Genomic DNA, 24,916 nt, shown 5'->3' on the forward strand with positions numbered 1-24,916 from the left:
ACTAGTATGATGTAAGAGGTATAAATGCATAACAGGACGGTATATGATTTGGTAGAAGAAACCAATGATAAGCACCTACAAAAAACTTTTTTAAAGGCCAATAAATAAGGAAAGATAAAGAAATTGATCATCTCCATATTTTCTCCATGAATTACACAACTGATTAAGAGTGAGGACAGGATCGACTGTCTTGTGAAATCAAAAAGGAAAGAAAATAAAAACAATGGGGGCTGACACTGTGGCGTAATGGGTAAAGCCACCGCCTGCAGTGCCGGCATCCCTTATGGTCGCCGGTTCAAATCCTTTCTGCTCACTTCTGATCCAGCTCTCTGCTATGGCCTGGGAAAGCAGTGGAAGATGGCCTACGTGCTCGGGCCCCTGCACCCGCGTGGGAGACCTGGAGGAAATTCCTGGCTCCTGGCTCCAGATCGGCGTAGCTCCAGCCGTTGCGACCATCTGGGGAGAGAACCATCAGATGGAAGACCTCTCTCTCTCTCTGCCTCTCCCTCCTTCATTCACACTCTGTGTAACTCTGACTTTCAAATAAATAAAATAAATCTTTAAAAAAAAAAAAGAAAAACAATGATCTTTGAATAACTGAGACTTTACTTACTTATCTTATGTTTTAGCTTGAGAAGATTTGATGTTCCTTCTAGTAGCTTCTTAACAATTAGAGAGCTTTTACCAACATAGTGGGCTTTCTTTCTCAAACAATTCACCTTCATCTGCCTAATGGTCTTTTTGCCTCTCACCAAGATAAAGATGAGGAAAAGGCAGCAAATTCTTAACTTATAAAAAATTATCCTTCCTCTACAATGCTTGTCCACAGTAGCTACTGATGTGCTTCAGCAGTTTCCAACCAGCTTCCTAAAGTACTGGAGCTATATCTTAATTATTTTTCTATTCATTCATTTGTTCAGAAGTCTTGCACAGAATGTGAAGCCTTCAAAAGTAGAAACAACTAATGAATATAATAAAATTTACCCAAAAAACATCAGCCATGTTCCATATCTTTATAAATTATATATATTTTGCTCTATTATCCATTCAAATAATTACTCATTTGCTCTTGCTCCAAATGGCTAAACACAGAATTTCATTCATTGCAAAACATAGGCAATATTGGAAATAGCTTATTTTTATATATAAGTATATAAAGAAAAAGAAATTACAATCTATTTCTGAATTCTTACAGATCATCCATTTTCAGGGGCTTCTTTTCTTCAAACTTTCCTTGTTTCAGCTGTTTCAATAACTACACTAAATAACAGCAAAGGTTATTGACAAAGATAAACAACAAAAAGTAGATTACACTCTCCAACCAATACCAAAGTTTTATACTAGCCAATGCAATCACAAAATTCCTACCTCAAAAATTTGTTCAAAATTCTGAAACTCCTGTAGTCTTGCCTGAAATCCTTCAGCAAGTGCTCCACCTGTAACACATAGGCAAAGATTATAAAACCTAGCAGTCATTCCCATTATCAAGGAGGTTATGTTCCAAGAATCCCAGTGCATGCCTGAAACCACAGGTGGAACTGAAATCTATATATACTATACTGTGTTTTTCCCTCTTCATACATAGCTAATTTAATGCTTTCTCCATCTTTACTAAGTACTTACCATGAATTGTGGCCATAACTTCTGTGGCTAGAAATGCAACAGCAAGACTAAACATGAATTTCTTTTTCCTTGTTCACACTTTTGAGGACAGAAGATTCATTTCTACCACTGACCTTAGCAACCTCTGCACAAAATTTCTTTCTGCCCTTATTCAGACAAGAACGTTCAACTTTTCACTTAAAGGAAGCAGTTTATAGCTTGTCTTTCACATATCCAAATTGCCAGCATCACTATGCTTGTTTCAAGGTCATTAATAAAATAAGGGTTACCTGAACATAAGTACTACAATACCATAACAGTCAACCTTATAAGTGATAACTAAGTGAATAATGGGTAGGTAACATATACTACATGGAAACACTAGGCAAATGGATGGTTATATCCTAGGCAAGGCAAGGTACCATCACTTAGAACAGCAAACAATTTAAAACATGCTTACTTTGGAATTTTCCAGTAATATTTTCAGATTGTGAGTATCTAAAACCATGGAAAACAAAACTGTAGAAAAGGGGAGAACTAGAATATATAGCAAGATCAGATCTCTGTAATGCTATTGTTTTCATAACCTGTGTACTTGGATTTCAAAAGGAATCCTATAATTAATACATACCACCTTCTGGCATTCCCTGTGTCTTGTGCTTTCTAGCACTAAGAACTTCCTTTGCTGAAACAAAAAAGATACGATTCTGTGCTTCTAATGGATCCACAACTTTGAGCTCCTCCACCAAGAAATGAAGACATCTTTCCATGTGCTGCCTGCGTACCTACAAAGAAAAATAGAGTATAAAAGGAATCGGAATAATTTAAACAAATTTAAGTAAAAACCAGCTATAGTCCAATATTACACTTCATTTATAGTGAAAGTATAGTAATAGTTCCCATACACTTAACAAGTCCATGATATTTTAATAAATGAAGTTTGATATTTCATAATAAGAAATCTCTCTTAAATTAAGGATTCTCCTTTTGAACAAATATTTAAAATTCTGGTGGGCCATCAAATACTATACAACTATTATAAAACATTGCAGACAAGTGATTACCATTGTGGCACAGATCAAGCTACCATTTTAATATTAGTGATGTATGTGATTATATCACAAAAAAACAACGTATAAATGTGTACAAATTAATAGTTGTGGCATGCAGGCAATACCCAAAGGAGATTTTATCTTCCAAATTTTCTTCATTGAAACTATTAATACCTCTGAAATCAGAAAATAAGTGCTATACTAATATTGCTACAATGAGGCCACTTTCATTTTGGAATCAGCAAAAATGGTTTATTTTTCTCTTAAAAACAGTAGGAACTAAATTTGGGGAGAGTGCATTAACTAGAGATTAGAACTGCAATGTAAGGTTTGAGACTAGCACTTGAATATTAAAGTTAAGATAAAGGGTGAGAAGGTAAAATTTAATACTAGCTGTTAGCATTAGGGCTATGGTAAGAAATTTTTATATTACAGTGTAAGAAAATTAAGCTAAAGTAGAATGCTAAACTACATGGGGAAGATCAGTTTGTGGGTGAAATTTCCTAATTCTCTGATGATTAAGTGAGCCCCAGTTTGAAAACATAATTATAAAACTACAATAAATAATACAGGATATAAAATTGTATATTAAATAAAATTCTTCCCATTTTTAGGACCTCTGTCCTCAATGAGTTGCATTATGAGAGTTAACTGTAAACCTAGTTCTCAAACAGTTTTGTGTGTTTGTATGTATGTGTGTGTGTGTGTGTGCAAATTGTTGAAATCTTTACTTAGCATAGAGTTGGTCTTCTGTGTACAAAGTGAATTGAAAATGAATCTTAATGGAGAATGGGACTGGCAAGGGGAGAGGGAAGAGGAGAGGGATGGGAGTGTAGGTGGGAGGGCAGGTATGGTGGGAAGAATAACTATATTCCTAGAGTTGTACTTATGAAATTTATATTCCTTAAAAAATTAATTTAAAAAAATACACTAAATAAATAAAATTCTAATTTGGGGGAAATGAAATCTAAAATATGAGCAATGAGGGGAGATGGTAAATTTTCCTAAATTTTCTATAATAAATTCATATTATTAAAATCAAAGCATCATGCAAATTAAATATTTACAGACCAAATGTCAGAAACTCTATTCTTTGAGAAGTTTCTATAACTACCAATGTGACTAAAATGAAGTAAAACAAAATAAAAGTGTTGTAGATGATGTTAATTAACCTGAACTTCTCAATCTGCTGGTAGGAATATGAACTGGCCTGAGTACTTTAGAGAACTCTTGGGCTGTGTTTACTAAAATCAGACATATTCTTGACGTGTAATGCAGCACTTCTACCCACGGACAGATACACTCAGCTTACTGGCATTTGCATTATTGAGGTTTGGGTCAACTTAATCTTTCTTTGGTGGGCTGTGCTGATTTACAAGGTTGTGTAATAGCATCTGAAGCCTCTACCTGACTAGATGCCAGTAGCACACCTCCCAAGCTGTGACAATAAATAACATCTTCAGACACTGCTGAATATTTCCTAGAGATCATGATCAACCAACCACCACAATAAAAATCAGTTATATACCCAAAAAAAGTGCATACATATGCACAACAGAAAGGCATATACAAAAAAAAATACACAGCATTATACAAATAGCTAAATATAGGAAATCTACCCAAATTCCTATCTCTAGCTGAATGAATAAATCAATTTAAGCATATTCACAGAATAAAATACTATAAAGCAATGAAAATGCACAGCTTGGGGCTGACATTCTGGCATAGTGGGATAAGCCAGTACTGCAACACCAGCATCCCATATGGGCATCAGTTCAAGTCCTGGCTGCTCCACTTCCAATTTAACTCCCTGCTAATGGCCGCAGAAAGCAGTAGAGGATGACCTAAGTGCTTGGGCCCCTACACCCATGTGGAATCCAATCCAGATGAAGCTCCTGGCTTCAGCCTAGTCAGCCCCAGCTGTTGCAGCCTTTTGGGGTGTGAACCAGTGGATGGAAGGTCTTTCTTTGTTTTTCCCTCTGTGACTCTGCTTTTCAAATAAATAAATCTCAAAAAAAAAAAAAAAATGAACTACAAATCCACCTAACAATATGGATGTATACAACAAAATATAGAGCCAAAGAAACCAGAAAAAAAAAAAAGCAGATACTCTGATTCCATGCCATAAAATTGAATACCAGAAAAATTTATGTTGTTAGAAGTCATTCTTACCCCTAAGGGTAAAGCTAAAAACTTGCTTTGGGATCCAAATCCCATTAAGTTGGAAGGTACCAATGCCATCTTACTAGTTAAAGTGATCAGTTTAAGTTCATAACTGATCATAATGATAGGATTAAATGTCAAAGGGATCACATAAATAAGGCCAGTGTCCGCTAATAATAATTGATAGAATTCATAAGGAGAGAACGAGCCAACATGGGAAGTGGGATACACAGCAGACTCATAGAATGACAAATGCCCTAAATAGCACTCTGGCCTCAGAATCAGCCCTAAAGGCATTCAGATCTGGCCAAAAAGCCCATGAGAGTATTTCAGGCATGGAAAGCCAAGACACTCTGGCAAAAAATAACCTAAATGAAAGATCTCTGTGAGTGAGATCCCAGCAGAAAGAAGGGGCCATCAAAGAAGGAGGTACCTTTCTCTGAAGGGAGGAGTGAACTTCCACTTTGATTATGGCCTTGTTTAAATAATGTCAGAGTTTGTGAACTCAAAAGGCTTCCATAGCCTTGGCAGCTCATGACAAGAGCCTCGGGTGATTACTGATGTCATAAATCAATTGTTAAATCAACAGGAGTCACTGTGCATTTACTCCCCATGTAGGATCTCTGTCCTTAATATGTTGTACTATGAGAATTAACAGTAAAACTAGTCTTTAAACAGTACTCTATGCTTTGTGTATCTGTGTGGCTGCAAACTGTTGAAATCTTTACTTAGTATAGAGTTGATCTTCTGTATATAGAGATAATTACAAATTGAATCTTAATGAAGAATGGGATAAGAGAGGGCATAGGAGATGGGATGGTTTGTGGGTGAGAGGATAGTTATGGGGGGAAAAGCTATTATAATCCAAAAGCTGTACTTTTGAAATTTATATTTATTAAATAAAAGTTTTCTAAAAAAGAGACACAAAGCCTATCAATTATACTGACAATAATTATTTGTATCCATTATTTTTCAAAAAATAAAACACACACACCAAAAAAAGGGGGCTGGCGTTGTGGCGCAGTAGGTTAATCCCTCCCCCCCTCCCCCGCAGCACTGGCATCCAATATGGACGCCGGTTCTAGACCCAGCTGCTCCACTTCCAATCTCTGCTGTGGCCTGAGAAGGCAGTGGAAGATGGTCCGCCCTGCACCCACATGGGAGACTGGGAAGATGCACCTGGCTCCTGGCTTCGGATCAGCACAGCTGTGGCCATTTATCTGTCTCTCCCTCTCACTGTCTGTAACTCTACCTCTCAAATAAAAAAAAAAATGAATCTTTAAAAAAAAAAAGTTCTGATAAGTGGTTTTCATTAAATGGGAGGGTAGAGGATAGAAAAGACCAGGAAGGTAGATTCTGAAGTTGGGAGTGTTATGCCTTTTGACATAGATCCTGAAACAAGTGTTAAATTTGTGAAATTCACTGAGCTTAACATGTACAGTTTATGTATTTTTCTGTTATGCATATTTCAACAAAAAATTAAAACAAAATTTTAAATTTCTGAAATAACTAGGTTTTCCCTCAAGTAGCTCAGTTGGTCTCTCTCACACATCCATATCACTTTTCTATAATATTCTTTCTACAAGTAATAGAATAGTTCTATTCTATAATGTGTATTGTCTTCTCAGATAACATGACTACATTTCAAAACTTAAGGGAGGAGCCTGTGCTCTGGCGTAGCAGGCTAAGCCACTGCCTGTGGCGCCAGCATCCCACATGGGTTCAATTCCCAACTTCTCCTCTTCTGATCCAGCTCTCTGCTATGGCCTGGAAAAGCAGCAAAAGATGGCCCAAGCTATACCCACATTGGAGACCTAGATGAAGCTCCAGGTTCCTGGCTTCGGATCGGCCCAGCTCTGGCCATTGTGGCCATTTGGGTAGTGAACCAGTGGTTGGAAGATCTTTCTGTCTCTCCCTCTCTGTAAATCTACCTTTCAAATAAATAAATCTTAAAAAAAAAAAAAAAAAAAAAAAAAAAAAAAAAAACCACTTTAGAGAAAAAACAACTTACATCTTCCATGTATTCTGGCTCTGATGCAGAGGCATCCCAACGATTATTCAGAATGAAAATATTAGGTTTGGAAAGCCGTTCGTTCACTTTGTGAAAAAAATGTTTTTCCTGAAAAACAACAAAACCCCATGGTAAGTTCACTTATAAAAGATCTCTTATATTTAAATTTAGAATTGACACCTCATTTTAAAGGTCTGAACCACTTAAGACAACCGTGATTAACATCCATTGATAAAGGATCCCAAAGCATTCTATGGGCATTAAATTTTTCAAAGATGAGAAAATTAGCACATACAAAGGCTACAGTATAGATTTTCCCACTCCTACCATAATTCTTTAAAAAAAATTTTTTTAATGTGTGTGTGTGTGTGTGTGTGAGAGAGAGAGACAGAGAGAGAGAATGAATGAATGAATGAATGAGTAAATTCTCACCTGCTGGTTCAATCCTCAAATGCCCACAGCAGTTGGGATTGGGCCAGCCTGAAGCTAGGAACACAATGCAGTCTTCTGCATGGGTGGCAGGAACTCAGATTACCTGAGCATCACCACTGCCTCCCAAGGATTGCATTAGCTAGTGTCAGAAGCCAGAGCCAGGTACTGAATTGAAGTTCCAATGCGGAATTGGTGTCAACCCCTAGGCTAAATTGCCTGCCACCATTGAGTCTTTTTGAAAATCTAATTTTACAAATATTCATCAGGCTCTACTACATGTAGGAGGTAAAACTACTAGATATGATACAAGGATATTTCTAAACATTTATGGAAAATATAACTAAAGTTTGTTTATTTTGGTGCAAAAATTTTTGAAATCCATGCACAATTTTTTCATAATATTTTCCATAAACTTTTTCAAGATCCCTGTAGCCCTGTTCTTGAAAAGCTACCTCAAAATACTGGCTAGTAGCCAGTATTTTGGTGCGGTAGGTTAAACCACTGCTTGCAACAAAGGCATCTCATATCTGAGCAACGGTTTGAGTCGAAGCTGCTCTGCTTCTGATCCAGCTTCTGCTAATGAACCTAGGAAGGCAGAAGACAGCTCAAACACTTGGGCCTACCCACATATAAGACTAGGATGGAGTTCCTGGTTCCTGGCTTCAGCCTAGCCCAGACCAACTGTTGCAGCCATTTAGGAAATGAGTGGATGGAAAATATCTCTCCCTCCCTCTCTCTATTGCTCTGCAGTAAAGGAGGCTAACTTATGTGCATGTGCCTATGGCCTAAAGGTTAACTGCCCTGGCCAGTTAGGATGCCTGTGTCCTACACTCTTCTGCCTGGGTTCAATTCCCAGCTCTGACACCTTTTTCCAACTTCCCACTAATGCAAACCATGGGAGGCAGCAGTGATAGCTGGGTTCCTGCCACCCATGTGGGAAACCTGGATTGAGTTTCCAGCTCTTGGCTTCAGCCTGGTCCAGTCCCAGCTGTTGCAGGAAGAGGAAGTGAACCAGTGAATGCTTGCACACACACGTTCTCACTTGCTCTCTCAAACACAACTTGTAAAAAGGCTAATAATGTAAGACTTGTAAAACTCATTGTAATGAACAACAAAGTAAGGTGTATGCCATAAACACTATAAATAAATGCTGTGAATATTCAGAGGAAGGCGACACCACATCTAGCTGACTTTTTGGGAAAAGCTCCATAAAGAAGTGGTGATAAAGATGGGCTTAAAATTCCTGTCAACTGGGAATTTTGAAAGGTGAAAAATTTGGAGGTGTATAAGTTGTGTCCAAGGAGCAGCATAAGCAAAGGCACCAAAATGACAATGTGTATCAGAAATTTCTCTATGTAACATGCAAATGGAATTCTAACATGAACATTATCTTCGAGGCAGAGAGAAAAAAGAGGTTCACTCTGTTGGTTCACTCCTCAAATGCCTGTAATAGTCAGGGCTGGACTAGGTCAAAGCTGGGAGCCACAAACTCATCCAGGTGTCCCAAGTGGGCAGCAAGGGCCCAAATTCGTGAGTCATCACCTGTTGCCTCCTAGGGTACACAGTAACACAAAGCTGGAATCAGAAGCCAAAGCTCGGACTCAATTTCTTAACAGCTAAGCAAAATACCCACTCCTAAAGTAGATTTTCAGCATTTATTCATTTATCACCAGATTATAAACAACCATCAGTGTTGTTGGCAGCAGCCTAGTCAATGTGATACATACTGAGCCATCCAAACTTTAACATAATGACAAACAAGTTTGCTAGTAACACCTAGACTGTTAGGATATTTGATTGTTCCCATGCTGCTAGTAAGAATTTTTTAAAATCATATCGTAGTTTGAATATTAAACACCTAAACTCTAAAAAAAACCTCTGTCTCTCCCTCTGTCTCTAACTCTTCTTCTCGAATAAATAAATAAATACACCATGCAGAGCTGGTATTGTGGCGTAGTGGGTTAAGTCACCACCTGATAATGCTATCTGCATCCCATACGGGTGCCAGTTTGTGTCCTGGCTATTCCATTTGCAATCCAGCTCCTTGCAAATGGTCTGGGAAAAGCAGTGGAAGATGGCCCACGTGCTTGGGCCCCTTCCACCCACATGGGAAACCAAAGAAAGCTCTTGGCTCCTGGCTTCGGCATGGCCCAGCACTGGACACTGTGGACATCTGGGAAGTCAACAAGCATATGGAAGATATCTCCTTTTCTCTTTCTCTCCCCTTCTCTCTCTGTAACTCTTTCAAAATAAATAAATAAATCTTAAGGGAGGGGGGGAACAACCACAATGTGCAATGCCGACATTCTATATGAGAGTACAGGTTTGAGTCCTGGCTGCTCCACTTCAATCCAGCTCCCTGCTAATGTGCCTGGAAAAGCAGAAGATGGCCCAAGGCTTAGGACCCTCATGCTTACATTGGAGACAGATGTAGTGCTGGGCTAACTTAGGCCTGGCTAACTCTGGCTGTTGTGGCCATTTGAAGGGTGAACCAGGATATGGAAGATATACTTTCTCTCTCCCTCTCCCCACCCTTGATAATAAAAAAAAATAATAACTAAATCTAAATTGTTCTAGGTTTGACAATGGCTTAAAGTATACGCAGGTAGGCTGGAACCTAGGGTATATATGGGTAAAGCTGGAAAATGTTGACAAAACTGAAAAAATTAAACATCTCATCTGACAGATGGCAAAGAGTGGGAACACTTTATTCAGTAGACTTAACAGCTTAATAACTCTGGCACCCATTCTCTCTGAAACTGGCAAATAACCCAAATGTCAACATTATATACATTATCACCTTAAATTCATAAAGATTCACCAGAAGCTAAAGCTTAGATTGCTATAGAAACCCAGGAAACACTACAGAAGATCAAAGGTGGCCTTTCTAGTCCTATGGTAATAAAAAATCCTTCATCCCATATCAGAATGCCTGGGTTCAAGTCAGAACTCAGCTCCTGATTCCAGCTTCCTGCTATTATGCACCCTGGGTGGCAACAGGTGATAACTCAGGTACTTGGGTCTCTCCCACCTATTGGAAACTCACACTGAGTTTCTTGCTTCTGGATTCAGCCCGACCCACTGGTTATTGTGAGTATTTGAGGAGGGAAACAGTGAATAGATCTCTCTTGTGTTTGTGTGTGTGTGTGTTTCCCTCTTCCCTTCAAATAAGATAAATTTTTTTAAAAGACCCTAATTAATTTCCTATTACCCAAACAATAATATGATTAAATCCTACCGTATTCATTAGTGTTGATTCAGAGTTTGCAACCAAAACGAAGACATCAGCATCTAAGCAAAATTTATCAATCCAGCTATCCAGTTCTGTAGTGACATCTGTGCCTGGGCTAATGGAAGTCAAACAAAAACTGTATTATATGACATTTTTAGAGAGAAAATTTGGGTTACAGAAATTTTTAATTTTTATATATTATTTGAAACCTGAAGGATAGGATTTCTGCCAGTCATTCATATGACTCCTAGGAAATTTTTAACCCAGTGATTTTTGACAAAACAGGTTATATGATCAATTTTCAATCTTTTTTATCTTTATGTTTTGAAAGGTTGGCCGGCGCCGTGGCTCAATAGGCTAATCCTCTGCCTTGCGGCGCCGGCACACCAGGTTCTAGTCCCGGTCGGGGCTCCAGATTCTGTCCCGGTTGCCCCTCTTCCAGGCCAGCTCTCTGCTGTGGCCCAGGGAAGGCAGTGGAGGATGGCCCAAGTGCTTGGGCCCTGCACCCCATGGGAGACCAGAAGCACCTGGCTCCTGCCTTCGGATCAGCGCAGTGCGCCGGCCGCGGCGGCCATTGGAGGGTGAACCAACGGCAAAGGAAGACCTTTCTCTCTGTCTCTCTCTCACTGTCCACTCTGCTTGTCCCCCCCAAAAATTAAAAAATAAAAAATAAAAAATGAAAGACTGAAAAACTGAAGCATAAAACAAGCCAGACTAACAGATAATCAAAAATGGTGCTATTAGCCATGTCCAGTACAGCTCAGAAATTTGAGTGCTTATAAACACAAATAGTAAAATACAATACCCTCTGAGAGATATAAATTCAATACACCACTTAAGCTGTAAAAATAGTAGTGAAGTCCTGTCATCTGCATAGGAGACATGGATTGCATTCCTGGCTCCTGCCAACAAGCTGTCTAGGTCCTGGCCACTATGAGCAACCGAAGAACAAACCACCAGGTAACAGCTGCTGTCTCTATGTCTCTCAAATTTGAATAGAAATTTATTTTTCTAAATTGCAGTGAAGAATATGCCAACTGTCTATCCTAACATCGACGCAATATGGCCATGAAATAAACTAATCACTAGTCATTGATATATTTAAACCAAATATTTTTATTTTGCAAGCATCTTCTCTCTCATCTGAGCTATTTCTATTGATTACTTAAAACTCTTCCTATTAAAAGGAAAGTTTATTATCAAAAACAAATGGTTTCCATAGAACATTGAAATTTTAACTGAACATAATGGCACACCAGAATTTTTTAAAATCACTCAAGTATTTTTTGTTCATGATATTGCTTAATTAAGCATTAGATTCACAGGATAATTTTTAAACATAATAAACAAAAAGTAACCAAAAGCAATGAAAAAGAATTCCAAAAGCATTCTATTAATTTGGAAGGCAGTTATAGAGAGGGAGAAACAGAGACAGAGGTCTTCCATCTCCTGGTTCACTCCCAGCTGGCCGCAACAGCCAGCTCTGGGCCAGGCCAAAGCCAGGAGCATCAACCAAGTCTCCTACCCAGGTGGCAGAGGCCCAAACACTTGAGGGTATCTTACTGCTTTTCCTAGGCCATTAGCAGGGAGCTGAACCGGAAGTGGAACAGCCAGGACACCAACAAGTACCCATATGGGATACTGGTATCACAAGTGGTGGCTTTACCTGCTACGCCACAATACCACCTCAATTCTATTAACTCTTAAAAGACAAAATGGTACATTAATTGTCCATCAAAGTTATTTGGGGAAACTTTCTCAAGAACTCATTCACTTGGGGCCGGCGCTCTGACATAGCAGGTTAAGCCACCGCCAGTTCTCATCCAGGCTGCTCTACTTCCAGTCCAGCTCTCTGTTATAGCCTGGGAAAGCAATAGAAGATGGCCCAAGTCCTTGGGCCCCTGCATCTGTGTGGGAGACTTGGAAGAAGCTCCTGGCTCCTGGCTTCGGATCAGTGCAGCTCTGGCCATCGTGGCCAGTTGGGGAATGAACCAGTGGATGGAAGACCTCTCTCACTTTGCCTCTCCTTCTCTGTCTCTTTCAAGTAAATAAATATTTTTTTTTGAAAAATAGAATTCATTCATTAATGGTTAAGAAAAATATCTATTTATGAGGGCATTCATTTGGTCTAAGGGTTATGATTCCTGCATCTCCTAGCTCTACTCCCAACTCAGCTTCCTGTTAATGCCCATTCTGGGAGGCAGCAGCTGATGGTTCAAGTAGTTGGGTCTCTGCTACCCACTTGGGACACCTAGATTGAGTTCCTAGTTCCCAGCTTCAGCCTGACCCAGTCCCAGCTATGCAGACATTTGAAGAGTAAATTGGTGAGCTGAGGTTCTCATGTACATGCACTCTCTGTCTCTATCAAATAAACATTTTTTAAAAAAGAAAATTATCTAAAGTTACTTCTGTATAAATTACTTTAAAATGCTTAGTATTATCTAAATATGCAATTTCTAATACTGAGTCACTTATCCAAAACACAAAATTAGTATAAAGAAACTTCAAAAATGGCTCTCTAAAATTTCTTGTAATTAAATTATATGAATAGTTGGCAGTTTTATATAACTAATTAAAAGACAAACACCAACAATTTCAAAAGAGAAAAGAACAGCAATACAACATCTTAGATTTTTATGTAGTATGCATTAAAGTAAGTAGCATCATGCTATTAAAAAAACTTTTAACAAGGGAAACCACAATTCACATGTAATTTTACCTGTCTACTAAAACCAGGTCATCTCTCAAGAGGGCACATTTTGCCTTTGGCCAAAACACATGTACAAGACAGCCAGCTTTCAAGTCCTTGTCCATATGAAGGGCATGGGCCAGTTGATTTACTGTCTAAAGCAAAGAAAAATATAAAAAAATCTACTTGCAATAAAATGTAATAAAAATTAAAATACAATTTGGTACATTGTTTTAAAAAATGTACAAAAGGTAGAACTTTAAACAGTTTGAAATAAAACTACCTGAGCAATCTTGAGAAACCCAAGTTTTTAAATTATCAAATAGAAAAAAAGATCCATTAAAACAGCATACTCATTCTCTGCAAAATTAATCAGAGTTGGAAATATTATAAATATCCAACAACTCTAGTAATGGAATCTTATGCAATTCATAAAATTCCTATTTATTTTGTGAAGTATGTGAGTTTGAGTCTGTTCTCTTTGGCATTTGTAATTTCTGGCTCTTCTGTAATGAATGTGTGTTGCTGAGTAATATGGGAAAAATAGCATTATTAGAGGAAATGTCATTATTGAAATAGGTTTAAGTTAAATAGATTTAAAAGCCCCAAAGGAATAAGTGGAGGCAACACAGGATGTCAGTGCATACTCTTCTTTTTTCTTATTTTAAATTTTTAAAATTTACTTATTTTACTTGAAAGACAGACACAGAGAAAGAGAGAGAGGGAGGAAGACAGAGGGAGGGAGAGGGAGGGAGAGAGAGAAGCAGCCAGGAGCTTCTTCCAAGTCTCCCAGGGATTTGGGCCATCTTCTACTGCTTTCTCAGGCCACAGCAGAGAGCTGGATCAGAAGTGGAGCAGCCAGGACTTGAACTGGCGCCCAAATGGGATGCGGGCACTGCAGGTGATAGCTTTACCCGCTATGCCACAATGCCAGCCCCAAGATTTGTTATTTATTTGAAAGTCAGAGAGAGAGAGGGAGAGACAGAGAGAGATATCCATCTGGCAGTTCACTCCCAAATGGCTGCAACAGCAGGGACTGGGCCAAGCCAAAGCCAGGAGCCCAGAACTCCCATCTGGGTCTCGCACATTTGAGTGCAGAAGCCCAAGCACTTGGGCCATCTTCCACTGCTTTCCTAGGCATGTTAGCAGAAACTGGTTTAGAAGCAGAACAGCCAAGAATCAAATTGGCATCCATATACAGGTTGCAGGTAGTGGTTTAATCCACTCCACCACAACGCTGACCCCAATTTACTCAATTCCAAATGAAAGGTTTTTCTCAACATGTGATTCTCTAGTCACACAAATCTAATTGAAACTAATGACTGCTTTTTCTTTCCACCTAATTTCCTAAAATATCTATTTTTCTTAGGATGACATATGATATACATTAATTTCTGAAATTAATGTATTCATTTAATACATTTCATGTGTATATTAACTGCACAATATATTCAGAGGGTTTAGTAACTAACTCAAGGAAAGGGCATCAGCACACAGACCTCTACAACTTCTATGGTTCATCTGCGATTCTGCATCAAATTTTAAGGGAACATCGGTTTTCAAGTAGGCACAATAGTCCTGATTAGGGCTGAAGTAAATTTTCATGAAGATAATGTTCAGTAGGTTTTTTGGGGTATTTTGTTTTGCTAGCTTTAGTAATCATTTTTATAGGTTTGCAAACTTGCAATGAGGGATCAATGTTATGGTATAGCATATTAACATGTCACCTGAGACACCAGCATCCCTTACAAGCACAGGTTCAAGTTCCACCTGCTATACTTCCCTAGCAGCTCTCTGCTAATATATCTGGGAAAGCAGCTAAAGATGACCCAAGTGCTTGGGCCCCTGCCACCCATGTGGCACACTCCCATATGGAGTTCCAGTCTTCTGGCTTTGGCCTGGCCCAGAGACCTGGATGAAGCTCCTGGTTCCAGCCTGGCCCAGTGCTGGCCATTGCAGCCATCTGGGGAGTGAACCAAAGGATGGAAGATTTCTACCTCTGTCTCTCCCACTCTGTCTGTAACTCTGCCTTTCAAATAAATAAATCTTTTTTAAAAAGCTAACAAATTGATAACAGACCTATGTTTTTTTTAAAGATTATTATCTGGGGCTGGCACTGTGACACAGGTTAATCCTAGCCTGCAGTGCCAGCATCCATATGGGTGTCAGTTTGAGTCCCAGCTGCTCCTCTTCTGATCCAGTTCTCCGCTGTGGCCTAGGAAAGCAGTGGAAGATGGCACAAGTCCTTGGGCCCCTGCACCCATGTGGGAGATCTGGAGGAAGCTCCTGGCTCTCGGCTCTGGCTGTTGCAGCCATTTCAACCAGTGGATGGAAGACCTTTCTCTCCGTCTCTTCCTCTCACCGTCTGTAACTCTACCTCTCAAATAAATAAAACTTTTGAAAAAAAGATTATCTATTGGACATGAACAGACGCCAATATGATGCCAGTGTCCCAGGCACTCACTTTAACCACTATACCATAATGCTGGCCCCCGATTCACTGGATTTGAGTCCTGCCTGTTGTTGCCTTGGCAATGCCAGACTTAATGATCTTCATAGACCTTTTATGGCCTGAAGGCTGGACATTCCCCACCCCTGGAAAAGTTTGAAACACACTTTCTTAAATATTATCTAATATTTTCTCATAACTAATCTGATATACAAAAACCAGACCCATGACTTCATCAACAAACCCTGAAATGGCATGGGTCTTCAAATACTGAACTTCTTTGTTCATAGCAGAGATTTTGACATAAGATATTAGTGACCATGGGGCCAGCACTGTGGTATAGTGGGTAAAGCTGTCGCTTGCAGTGCCAACATCCCATATGGGCACCAGTTCGAGTCCCAGCTGCTCCACTTCCAATCCAGCTCTCTGCTATGGCCTGGGAAAGCAGAAGATGGCCCAAGTTCTTGGGCCCCTGCACCTACATGGGAGACCCAGAGGAAGCTCCTGGCTCCTAGCTTTGGATCAGAGAAGCTCCGGCTGTTGCAGCCAACTGGGGAGTGAACCAGCAGATGGAAGACACTCTCTGCCTCTCCTCTCTCTAACTCTGACTTTCAAAGAAATAAATAAATTAAAAAAAAAAAAAGATATAGTGACCATAAGAAACAGTGCCTTTACCAACTACTTTTGTTCCAGAATCAACATCTTACATCCTAATTTTTGTTCCTTTCTATTTATTTATTTTGGTTGAAGGAGTACAGTGGCACTGAATTTTTGAAATTTTTGAAAGTAGGAGACTACCATTAGCCCTTATTTAATAAAGCTGTAACATTTATTCATTAACATTTTCAGTGAATACTGAGGTAAAACACTGTTTCTAGAAACAGATATCTATCAAAACAGATTCCATCAACTAATGTTTTAAACAAAGTTTTCTTATAAAAGACAAATTTTAGATTAAATGGAAACAATATACCAACAGTGCTCTTCTCATTGGAAGGTTTAAAAAAGTTTTATTCTAATAAACTTTTATTTTAAGTACAGGTTTTATTCAAATAATTTAGCTCTGAAGCAAAACAATTTAAGATCTTAAAATATTCACAATGGCTTTGAAAGTTACAAATAGAAATAATAGCTATTCCATTTCTCTAACAATATAGACATTGAATAAAAATGTTTTTAAAAAACAAATTAAGGACGTTATTTCAAGGACATTCTATGGCTAACGGTTAACTATTGTACCTTCACACTCTTTTTTTCATCTGATCCTTCTGTCATAAGATAAGCTTTATCTCCATCAGTTCCTTCAACACTCAGGAAGCAGTTGGTTGTATGTCCAATTCCACTAGGGAGAACTTTATCCCACAGCATTGCATTGATAACGGAGCTCTTCCCACTGCTTGTCCTGAAGAATAAGCAAAATCAGGAAAAACAAGGGTAAAAAAATTGTTTTCAAAAAGTCTCAGGCCAACTTTTTCAAATTTCTAATTTTGTTAAAAATTTCATCAGATTGCATTTTTAATGAAAAGGTGGATAACCTGACTTACCCAAATATCAAAATGCATCCATACAGGGTCCGGGGAAAAAAAACCTACAGGAAAATAAACCTCACCTTTCCCACATAGCTATTCTTGACTTTTCTTTCTTGCTTCTTATGGCAATTTCAAATCGCAAGTAAAAATTCTGGAACACTCCTTCCATCACAAGACAGGATCTAATGTCACATCTCCTTAAATCAGGGCTGGTCTGTGTCTGTTTCACCAAAAATTTATAAGCAACAAGACTGCCACTGTCTTGTTCATTGAACCATATGCACTTGGAGCCTTGACAAGTAACAAGTCCAATTACCCTGAGTCTGTTGTGTTTCAAGGAAGTGTGGCTAAATGGAGAGGCCTGGGGAGGTGTAGGGTTGACAATCCTAGTCTTCAAGTTATCCCTGCCTAGGTTCCAGGTACATGAGCGAAGATTTCACATGATTCATTCCCTCAGTTGCTAAGCCACTCACAACAGCTATATCTTCTCAGCTGAGGTTCCAAATATCTTGGAGTAAAAACAAGACATCCCTGATATACACCGTCTGAATTTTTGACTCACAGAATCAGTGACCATCATGAAATGGCTGTTTTTAAGTTGCTAAGTTCTGGATCATTTGTTATACAATCATAGTAAGCCTTTTGCTTCTTTGCAAACACAGCATCTTATCTTTATGGTATGTGACTCACCTTTTCCCAGGGAGCCATCTTGCCTTAATCATCTCAACATTGACTTTCATTGCCATTATGACGTCTTTAAAGACACCTATGAGCTCCCTTAAAATTAATCCTTCCAGTCCTTGGAGAGAAGCCTGCTGTAGCAGTCTTGATCCTCTAGAGTGGCTTCAGTCTCCCTACCCTGTATCAGAATTATCTGGGGAGTCCACTAATGATGCAGATACCTCAGGTGAATCTACAGATGACTCTAAAGACTAAAAGAGAGATGCTGAGTGATAATACTAAAATTTTAGACACTCTGCCTTTCCAAAACATTTTCAAAAAACCAACAACCTTTCTATTCTACTCATAATCAACACAAAATACTTCTGTATTTTCCCCACACACACCAAGCAATTCTTCAGCAGACATCTACTGGTATCCTATAATTGATTTCTATTTTTTCTTTCAATTATTTATTTGAAAGGTATATTTACAGAGAGATAGGGAGACAGAGGGGCTGGCACTATGGCTTAGCGGGTAAAGTGCCAGCATCCCACATGGGCACCTGTTCAAGTCCCAGCTGCTCCACTTCCGATCCAGTTCTCTGCTATGGCCTAGGGAAGCAATGGAAGATGGCCCAAGTTCTTGGGCCCTTGCATCCACGTGCGAGACCTGGAAGAATCTCCTGATTCTTAGCTGTGGATCAGCACAGCTCCTGCCATGTGGCCATCTGGAGAATGAACCAGAGGATGGAAGACCTCTAAGTCTGCTTTTCAAATAAATAAATAAATCTTTAATAATAAAAAAAAAAAAGAAAGAAAGAAAGAAAGAAAAAGAAAGGGAGACAGAGATCTTCCATCCAATGGTTTAATCCCAAATGGCCGCAACCACCAGGGTTGGGCAAGGCTGAAGCCAGAAGCCAGTAGTTTCTTCTGGGTCTCCCACATAGGTGGCAGGGACCCAAGCATATGGGCCATCTGCTGCTACTTTAGCACATTAGTAAGGAGCTACACTTGAACCAGCATCCATATGGGATACTGGTGTCACAGGTGGAGGCTTAACCCACACCAATGGGCCTGTCAATTCATTTCTGATAACACTTGGAGATAGTGTTAGATACCATAAGCCTTGGGCTTAGTCCCACAAGGCTCTCCAACTTTAAGTTTAGATTGTGATCTGTGCTTCTGACCAACCAGTAGAAATTGGGGTTCCCACAAATCCTCTTCCTTGAGTCCAGTAATTTGCTAAAATGGCTCACAGAATTCAGAAAAACATTTTACTTAAATTTACTGGTTTCTTATAAAGGATATTATAAAGATGTTGAAAGGACAGATGAAGAGATAAAAAGAAAATAATAGGGTGGGATGTACCTAAGCATTCTGCGTTCTCTCTCCCACACTACCCTCCTAGCACTTCCTCTTGGTTAGCAACTGGAAGTACATCAGTCTTGATGTTCAAGAGTTTATACAGGGCTTTACCTCTATCTTTCCCCACCCTGCTTCCTGGAAGTTGGTAGGTGGGGCTCACAACCTCAAAGTTCCAACCCTCTTATCACTTCATCTTTCTGTTCAGTGGCTCTGTCCTGAGGCCATCAAGTACCCACTCTAAGTCAAATGATTAGCATAAACTCAGATTTTTTTTTTTTTTTTTTTTTATTTTTTGACAGGCAGAGTGGACAGTGAGAGAGAGAGACAGAGAGAGAAATGTCTTCCTTTTGCCGTTGGTTCACCCTCCAATGGCCGCCGCTGCAGCCGGCGCACCGCGCTGATCCGATGGCAGGAGCCAGGATCCAGGTGCTTTTCCTGGTCTCCCATGGGGTGCAGGGCCCAAGCACCTGGGCCATCCTCCACTGCACTCCCTGGCCATAGCAGAGAGCTGGCCTGGAAGAGGGGCAACCGGGACAGAATCCGGCGCCCCGACCGGGACTAGAACCCGGTGTGCCGGCGCCGCAAGGTGGAGGATTAGCCTATTGAGCCACGGCGCCGGCCATAAACTCAGATTTTAACAAAAGGATTGGTAGCTGCTTGGCTTCCAATCCAGCTCTTTAATATGCCTGGGAAAGCAATGGAAGATGGTCCAGCTGCTTGGGCCCTATCACCCACATGGGAGATCAGGACAAAGTTCAGGCTCCTGACCCAGCGCCAGCTATGGAGGTCATCTGAGCAATGAACCAGTAATGAACCAGTAGAAGGAAGATCTCTTTTTTTCTCTTTGTCATTGTACCTTTCAAATAAATAAATCTAATCATAAGGGGCAGGAGCTGTAGTGTAGAGGGTGAAGCTGCTGCCTGCAGTGCCGGCAACCCATATGGATGCCAGTTCAAGTCCCGGCTGCTCCACTTCTGATCCTGCTCTCTGCTATGGCTCTGGAAAGCAGTAGAAGATGGCCCAAGTCCTTAGGTCCATGCACCCACATGGAAGACCCGGAAGAAGCTCCTGGCTCCTGGCTTCAGATCGGCCCAGCTCTGACCATTGCGGACACTTAGGGAGTGAACCAGTGGATGGAAGATATTTCTCTCTGTGACTCTACCAAATAAATAAATAAATAAATGTTTCAAAAAAAAAAAAAAAAAGACAAGTAACAAAAAATACTCCTATAACTTAAGAAATTCCAAGGGTTTTAGGCACTCTGTGACAGGAAAAGGAATAAGGATTTCTTTTTTCACAATACCAATGCTTCATAATTTTCCTTTTATCTATCTGGCATCTATATTCCATAGACAGTTCCCTCTTCCTCTTTCCAGTCTTGTTATTCTTTTTTCATTCATATAGCCTCTCCTTGAATCATCTCATCAGCTCCTATTATCTCAATAACCAACACAAGTCAATGATGACTAAATTTTCAGAATTCTCCTTAGTTCCAGTTTCACATACCCAACTGCCCTTTTGATAATTCTACTCTAATGCCTAATGGATATCACAGATGCACACCTAAATCATCAAAAACCAAACTCTTTACTTATCTTCCACAAACCCATGGCAATGAAAGGCTCTCAGTCAACAGCCAAGGAATGTTGATTCTTATCTTCCTGAGATAATTATCAGGCCAGCATAACATACTCTTTTTTATTAACTCCTCTTCTCCAAGTGCATAAGCTAAGCTCTTAAAAAATTTCTTGCCTACAGTAATGCAATTGTTTCCTACCTCGTGTTCTAATTCAATCCATCCTACCCCAGGGACAGGTGTGGTGGCCCAGTGGGTTAAGCCAGAGCTTCCTATGCCAACATCCCATATCAGAGGACTGGTCCTAGCTACACCTCCCATCCAGCTTTCCATTAATGAGGCTAAGAAAGCAGCCGATTATGGCCCAAATGACTGGGCCCCTGCCATCCATGTGGGAGATAAGGATGGAGTTCCAGGATCCTGGCTTTGGCCTGGCGCAGTCCTGGCTGCTGTATCCAACTGAGGAGTGAATAGCTTCTTGGCCTTTTGGCTAAGATCAAGTGATCAAGTGTGTGTGCAATTGAGGAGCGAGCCAAGGGACTGAAGGTCTCTCTCTCTGCCCTTGTTTTTATTTATTTATTTATTTATTTATTTGAAAAACAGAGTTAGAGAGAGAGCTTCCATCTGCTGGTTCACTCCCCAAACAACAGCTGGGGTGGGGCCAGGCCCCAAGAGCTTCATCTGAGTCTCCTACATGGGTGCAAGGGCCCAAGCACTCGGGCCATCTTCCACTGTTTTCCCAGGCCATTAGCAGGGAGCTGGATCAGATGTGGAGCACCTGGGATATGAAATGGGACCTATATGGGATGCTGAGAGCATAGGCAGTGGTTTAATCCACTAAGCCACAAGGCTGGCCCTGGCCCTCCCTCTTTCAAATAAACAAATCTTTTAAAAAATCCCCTAGTATTTATGGTCATAATTGTAACACACAATCCTTTCATCATTATTTTTCAAAATAAAAGAATGCAGAATTCCTTCCATGATAAACAGGGTCCCTCAAAATCTGGCTCCTGTCATCAATTACAGTTCTACAAACACCTCATGGTCTTTCCCTTTCTATTTGTGGCTCTTTGCAAGGAATAGGCTTTTGGATCTTTTTCACAACCAAAACTAATACAGGATGCCTCTCAATTCAAGATGGAATTAAATCCTGAGAAAGCCATCCTAAATTGAAAATATATTTAATCCACCTGTCCTACCAACATCACAGGTTAGCAACACTGTTGAGTACCAGCTGTTCAACCCTGTGATCACACAGCTGATTGGGAGCTGCAGCTCACTGCCACTGCACGGGAGTACAGTATCACAGACTGCTAGCAAAGCAAAGACCTAAATTCAGAATTTGAGGTATAATTTCTGATAAATATATATTGGTTTTACACCAATGTAGAGAATGCAGAGTTAAGTCAAGCCACTGTAGGATGGGGAAGGGGCCTTCCACAGCTATTTCTCCTTCTCAGGTGGGGCAGCTGAGCCATCAGCTCTCCAGGAGGCCTCTTTCTACTCCTACTCCACCCTAATTTGAGGTGGAGGCTCTTCAGGCTCTATGAATGGCTCTAGAATAGTCAAATGAAAGAAGCAGACAATGAAAACAAACAGTGTAATAGTTCTGTGAAAAGTTTTGAAGGACACAAACTGTGCTTTAAGAGAGAATAACTGAGAAGGAATACTTTAGATAGTGGTCAGCGACTACTGTTGAGGTAGTAACATTAAGGAGAAAATCTGAAGAGTGAGAAGGAGCCAGACAAGGCAAAAAGAATTCTGAGGGGGCCAGCAATGTGGTGTAGTGAGTAGAACCACTGCCTGCAGTGCCAGCATCCCATATGCGTGCCAGTTCCAGTCCCAGCTGCTCCACTTCTGATCCAGCTCTCTGCTATGGCTTGTGGAAGCAGTAGAAAACTGTCCAAGTCCTTGGGCCCCTGTACCTATATGGGAAACTGGGAAAGAAGCTCTGGCTGTTGCGGTCATCTGGGGAGTGAACCAGTGGATGGAAGACCTCTCTGTCTCTGACATTCTGCCTTTCAAATAAATAAATCTTAAAGAAAAAAAAAATTCTAAGGTTTAGAAACTGCAAGTGCAAAAGCTCTAAGATGGGAAACAGCTTAGAAGGGCCATGAGTTTAGTTTAGTAAATGACTCTGTTGGTATACAGCACAGGATATTTGAGTCACCAACTACAGGCCCAGTCATTTGTGTTTATATCTCTAGTATTTAACAGACCATATAGCACACATGTAGTTAGCAAATGATGGTTAAAAGAATGAGTAGACTGGCACAGATCATTCTATCATTCTGGACAGTTAACACGGACATATGGCACATCCTACCTCAACATATAGATTCAGAATTCTTCCAGGAGGCATAACTAGTACTCAGTGTAAACTTTAAAAATTCACAAATTATGTTTATCAATTACCTATATTTCTATTCTTATAACTAGCCAAGAGCCAATTCTTAGAAGTAAATTCTCAAAAGGTGAAACTTTGTAGGAGAAAATCTGAGCAATCTGAAAGCACAGAGGCTGGCATGTCTTTGAAATTCTACATCTGGAAACAAAGGGACACTTCCACTGTGGGACTTCCCATGTACAAATTAACAGCAAACTCACATAGGTTTCCCTGCAGTTGATTTAGTATAGTAACAGTGAGAATAAAATAAAAATGTTGCTTTAAAATTTTAAAAAAATATATGGTGACCTTCACAAAACTTCACTTAAACCCAGGAGCTAAAATAAACAAAATATTTTATATACTACCAACTTTAATATCCAACACAGGTAGAAACTGTTATGGAAGGAAAAGGGAAGAATATAAATTGCTGAAACATCAGACACACAGCTGGGGATATGATGAAGAAACACTGACTTCTGAAAACTAATCTTAGAAGAAATAATACAGGATTACCTGCCAAAAAATGCCACTTTCATGTGTCTCCGGGATAGCACCTCACCAATGATGGAAAGCTTGTTTTTGTAACTCTGTATTTCAACCAGATCATCCTCAGCGGCTATTCGATCAAGTTCTGGATTCTTATATGTTGCTGAAAAATTGAAATGGTATTAGAAAAAGTGGTATCAATTTATAATAAGTTAATTACAAGATATTTAAGATTGTATATATTGCCTTTGTTCTAAAATAAAAATGACAGGGACTGGCACTATAGCACTGCAGGTTAAGCCACCACTTGTTACACTGGCATTCCGTATGGGAGTCCTGATTCAAGTCTCCGTTACTCTGTTTTGGATCTAGCTTCCTATTAATGCACCTGGGAAGAAAGCAGAAGATGGCTCAAACATTTGGGCCCCTGCAACTCATGTATGACACCAGAATGAAGATCCTGGCTGCTGCCTTCAGCCTCACCTAGCTCTCACTATTGCAGCCATTTGGAGGAATGAACCAGTAGATGGAAGATCTCTCCCTCTGTAATTGTCAAATAATATTTAAAATACATAAGTATAGGCCAGCACCACAGCTCACTTGGCTAATCCTCCACCTGCAGCGCCGGCACCCCAGGTTCTAGTCCCGGTTGGGGCGCCGGATTCTGCTCCTCTTCCAGTCTAGCTCTCTGCTGTGGCCCAGGAAGGCAGTCGGGGATGGCCCAAGTGTTTGGGCCCTGCACTCGCATGAGAGACCAGGAGGAAGCACCTGGCTCCTGGCTTCAGATTGGCACAGTGCGCCGGCCATAGCGGCCGTTTTGGGGGTGAACCAATGGAAGGAAGACCTTTCTTTCTGTCTCTCTCTCTCTAACTCTGCCTGTCAAAAAAAATACAAAAGTATAAACCTTCTTAAAAAATGAAATAAAAATTAAAATGCCCACAACAGAGCCGGCATTATGGTGCAGCAAACTAAGCTGCTGCCTGCAATGCTGGCATCCCATATGGAGCACCAGTTTGAGTCCTGACTGCTCTGCTTCAGATCCAGCTCCCTGCTAATGTGCCTGGGAAAGTAGCAGCAGATGGTCGAAGTGCTTAGGTCCCTATCACTGACGTGGGAGACCTGAATGGATCTCTGGACTCCTGGCTTCAGCCTGGACCAGCCCCAGATATTGAGGCCATTTGGGGAATAAATTAGATACCAGAGATCTCTTTTTCTCTTACCCTCTCCACTTCAAATAATTTAATAAATTTTTAGGAAAAAAATACACCCATAGCATCTG

At 40.2% G+C, this 24,916-nt stretch overlaps 1 protein-coding gene across 3 annotated transcripts in view; it reads right to left on the minus strand.

Moving 5' to 3' along the window:
• The window catches only part of MFN1 (mitofusin 1), a 47,383-nt gene that overhangs the window by 17,516 nt on the left and 4,951 nt on the right, over positions 1–24,916 (minus strand). For all 3 annotated transcript variants that reach the window (XM_008266537.5, XM_070072480.2, XM_002716333.6), the window contains exons 3-9: positions 23,665–23,800; positions 16,870–17,032; positions 13,212–13,336; positions 10,499–10,607; positions 6,829–6,936; positions 2,234–2,387; positions 1,369–1,436 (exon numbers count right to left, since the gene is read on the minus strand). In XM_008266537.5, coding sequence (XP_008264759.1) covers positions 1,369–1,436; positions 2,234–2,387; positions 6,829–6,936; positions 10,499–10,607; positions 13,212–13,336; positions 16,870–17,032; positions 23,665–23,800 — 863 coding nt within the window. The remainder of the gene's footprint in view (positions 1–1,368; positions 1,437–2,233; positions 2,388–6,828; positions 6,937–10,498; positions 10,608–13,211; positions 13,337–16,869; positions 17,033–23,664; positions 23,801–24,916) is intronic.

This window comes from Oryctolagus cuniculus, chromosome 4, assembly GCF_051225735.1.
Source record: "Oryctolagus cuniculus isolate XC-2025 breed Fujian yellow rabbit chromosome 4, ASM5122573v1, whole genome shotgun sequence".
NCBI lineage: Eukaryota > Metazoa > Chordata > Mammalia > Lagomorpha > Leporidae > Oryctolagus > Oryctolagus cuniculus.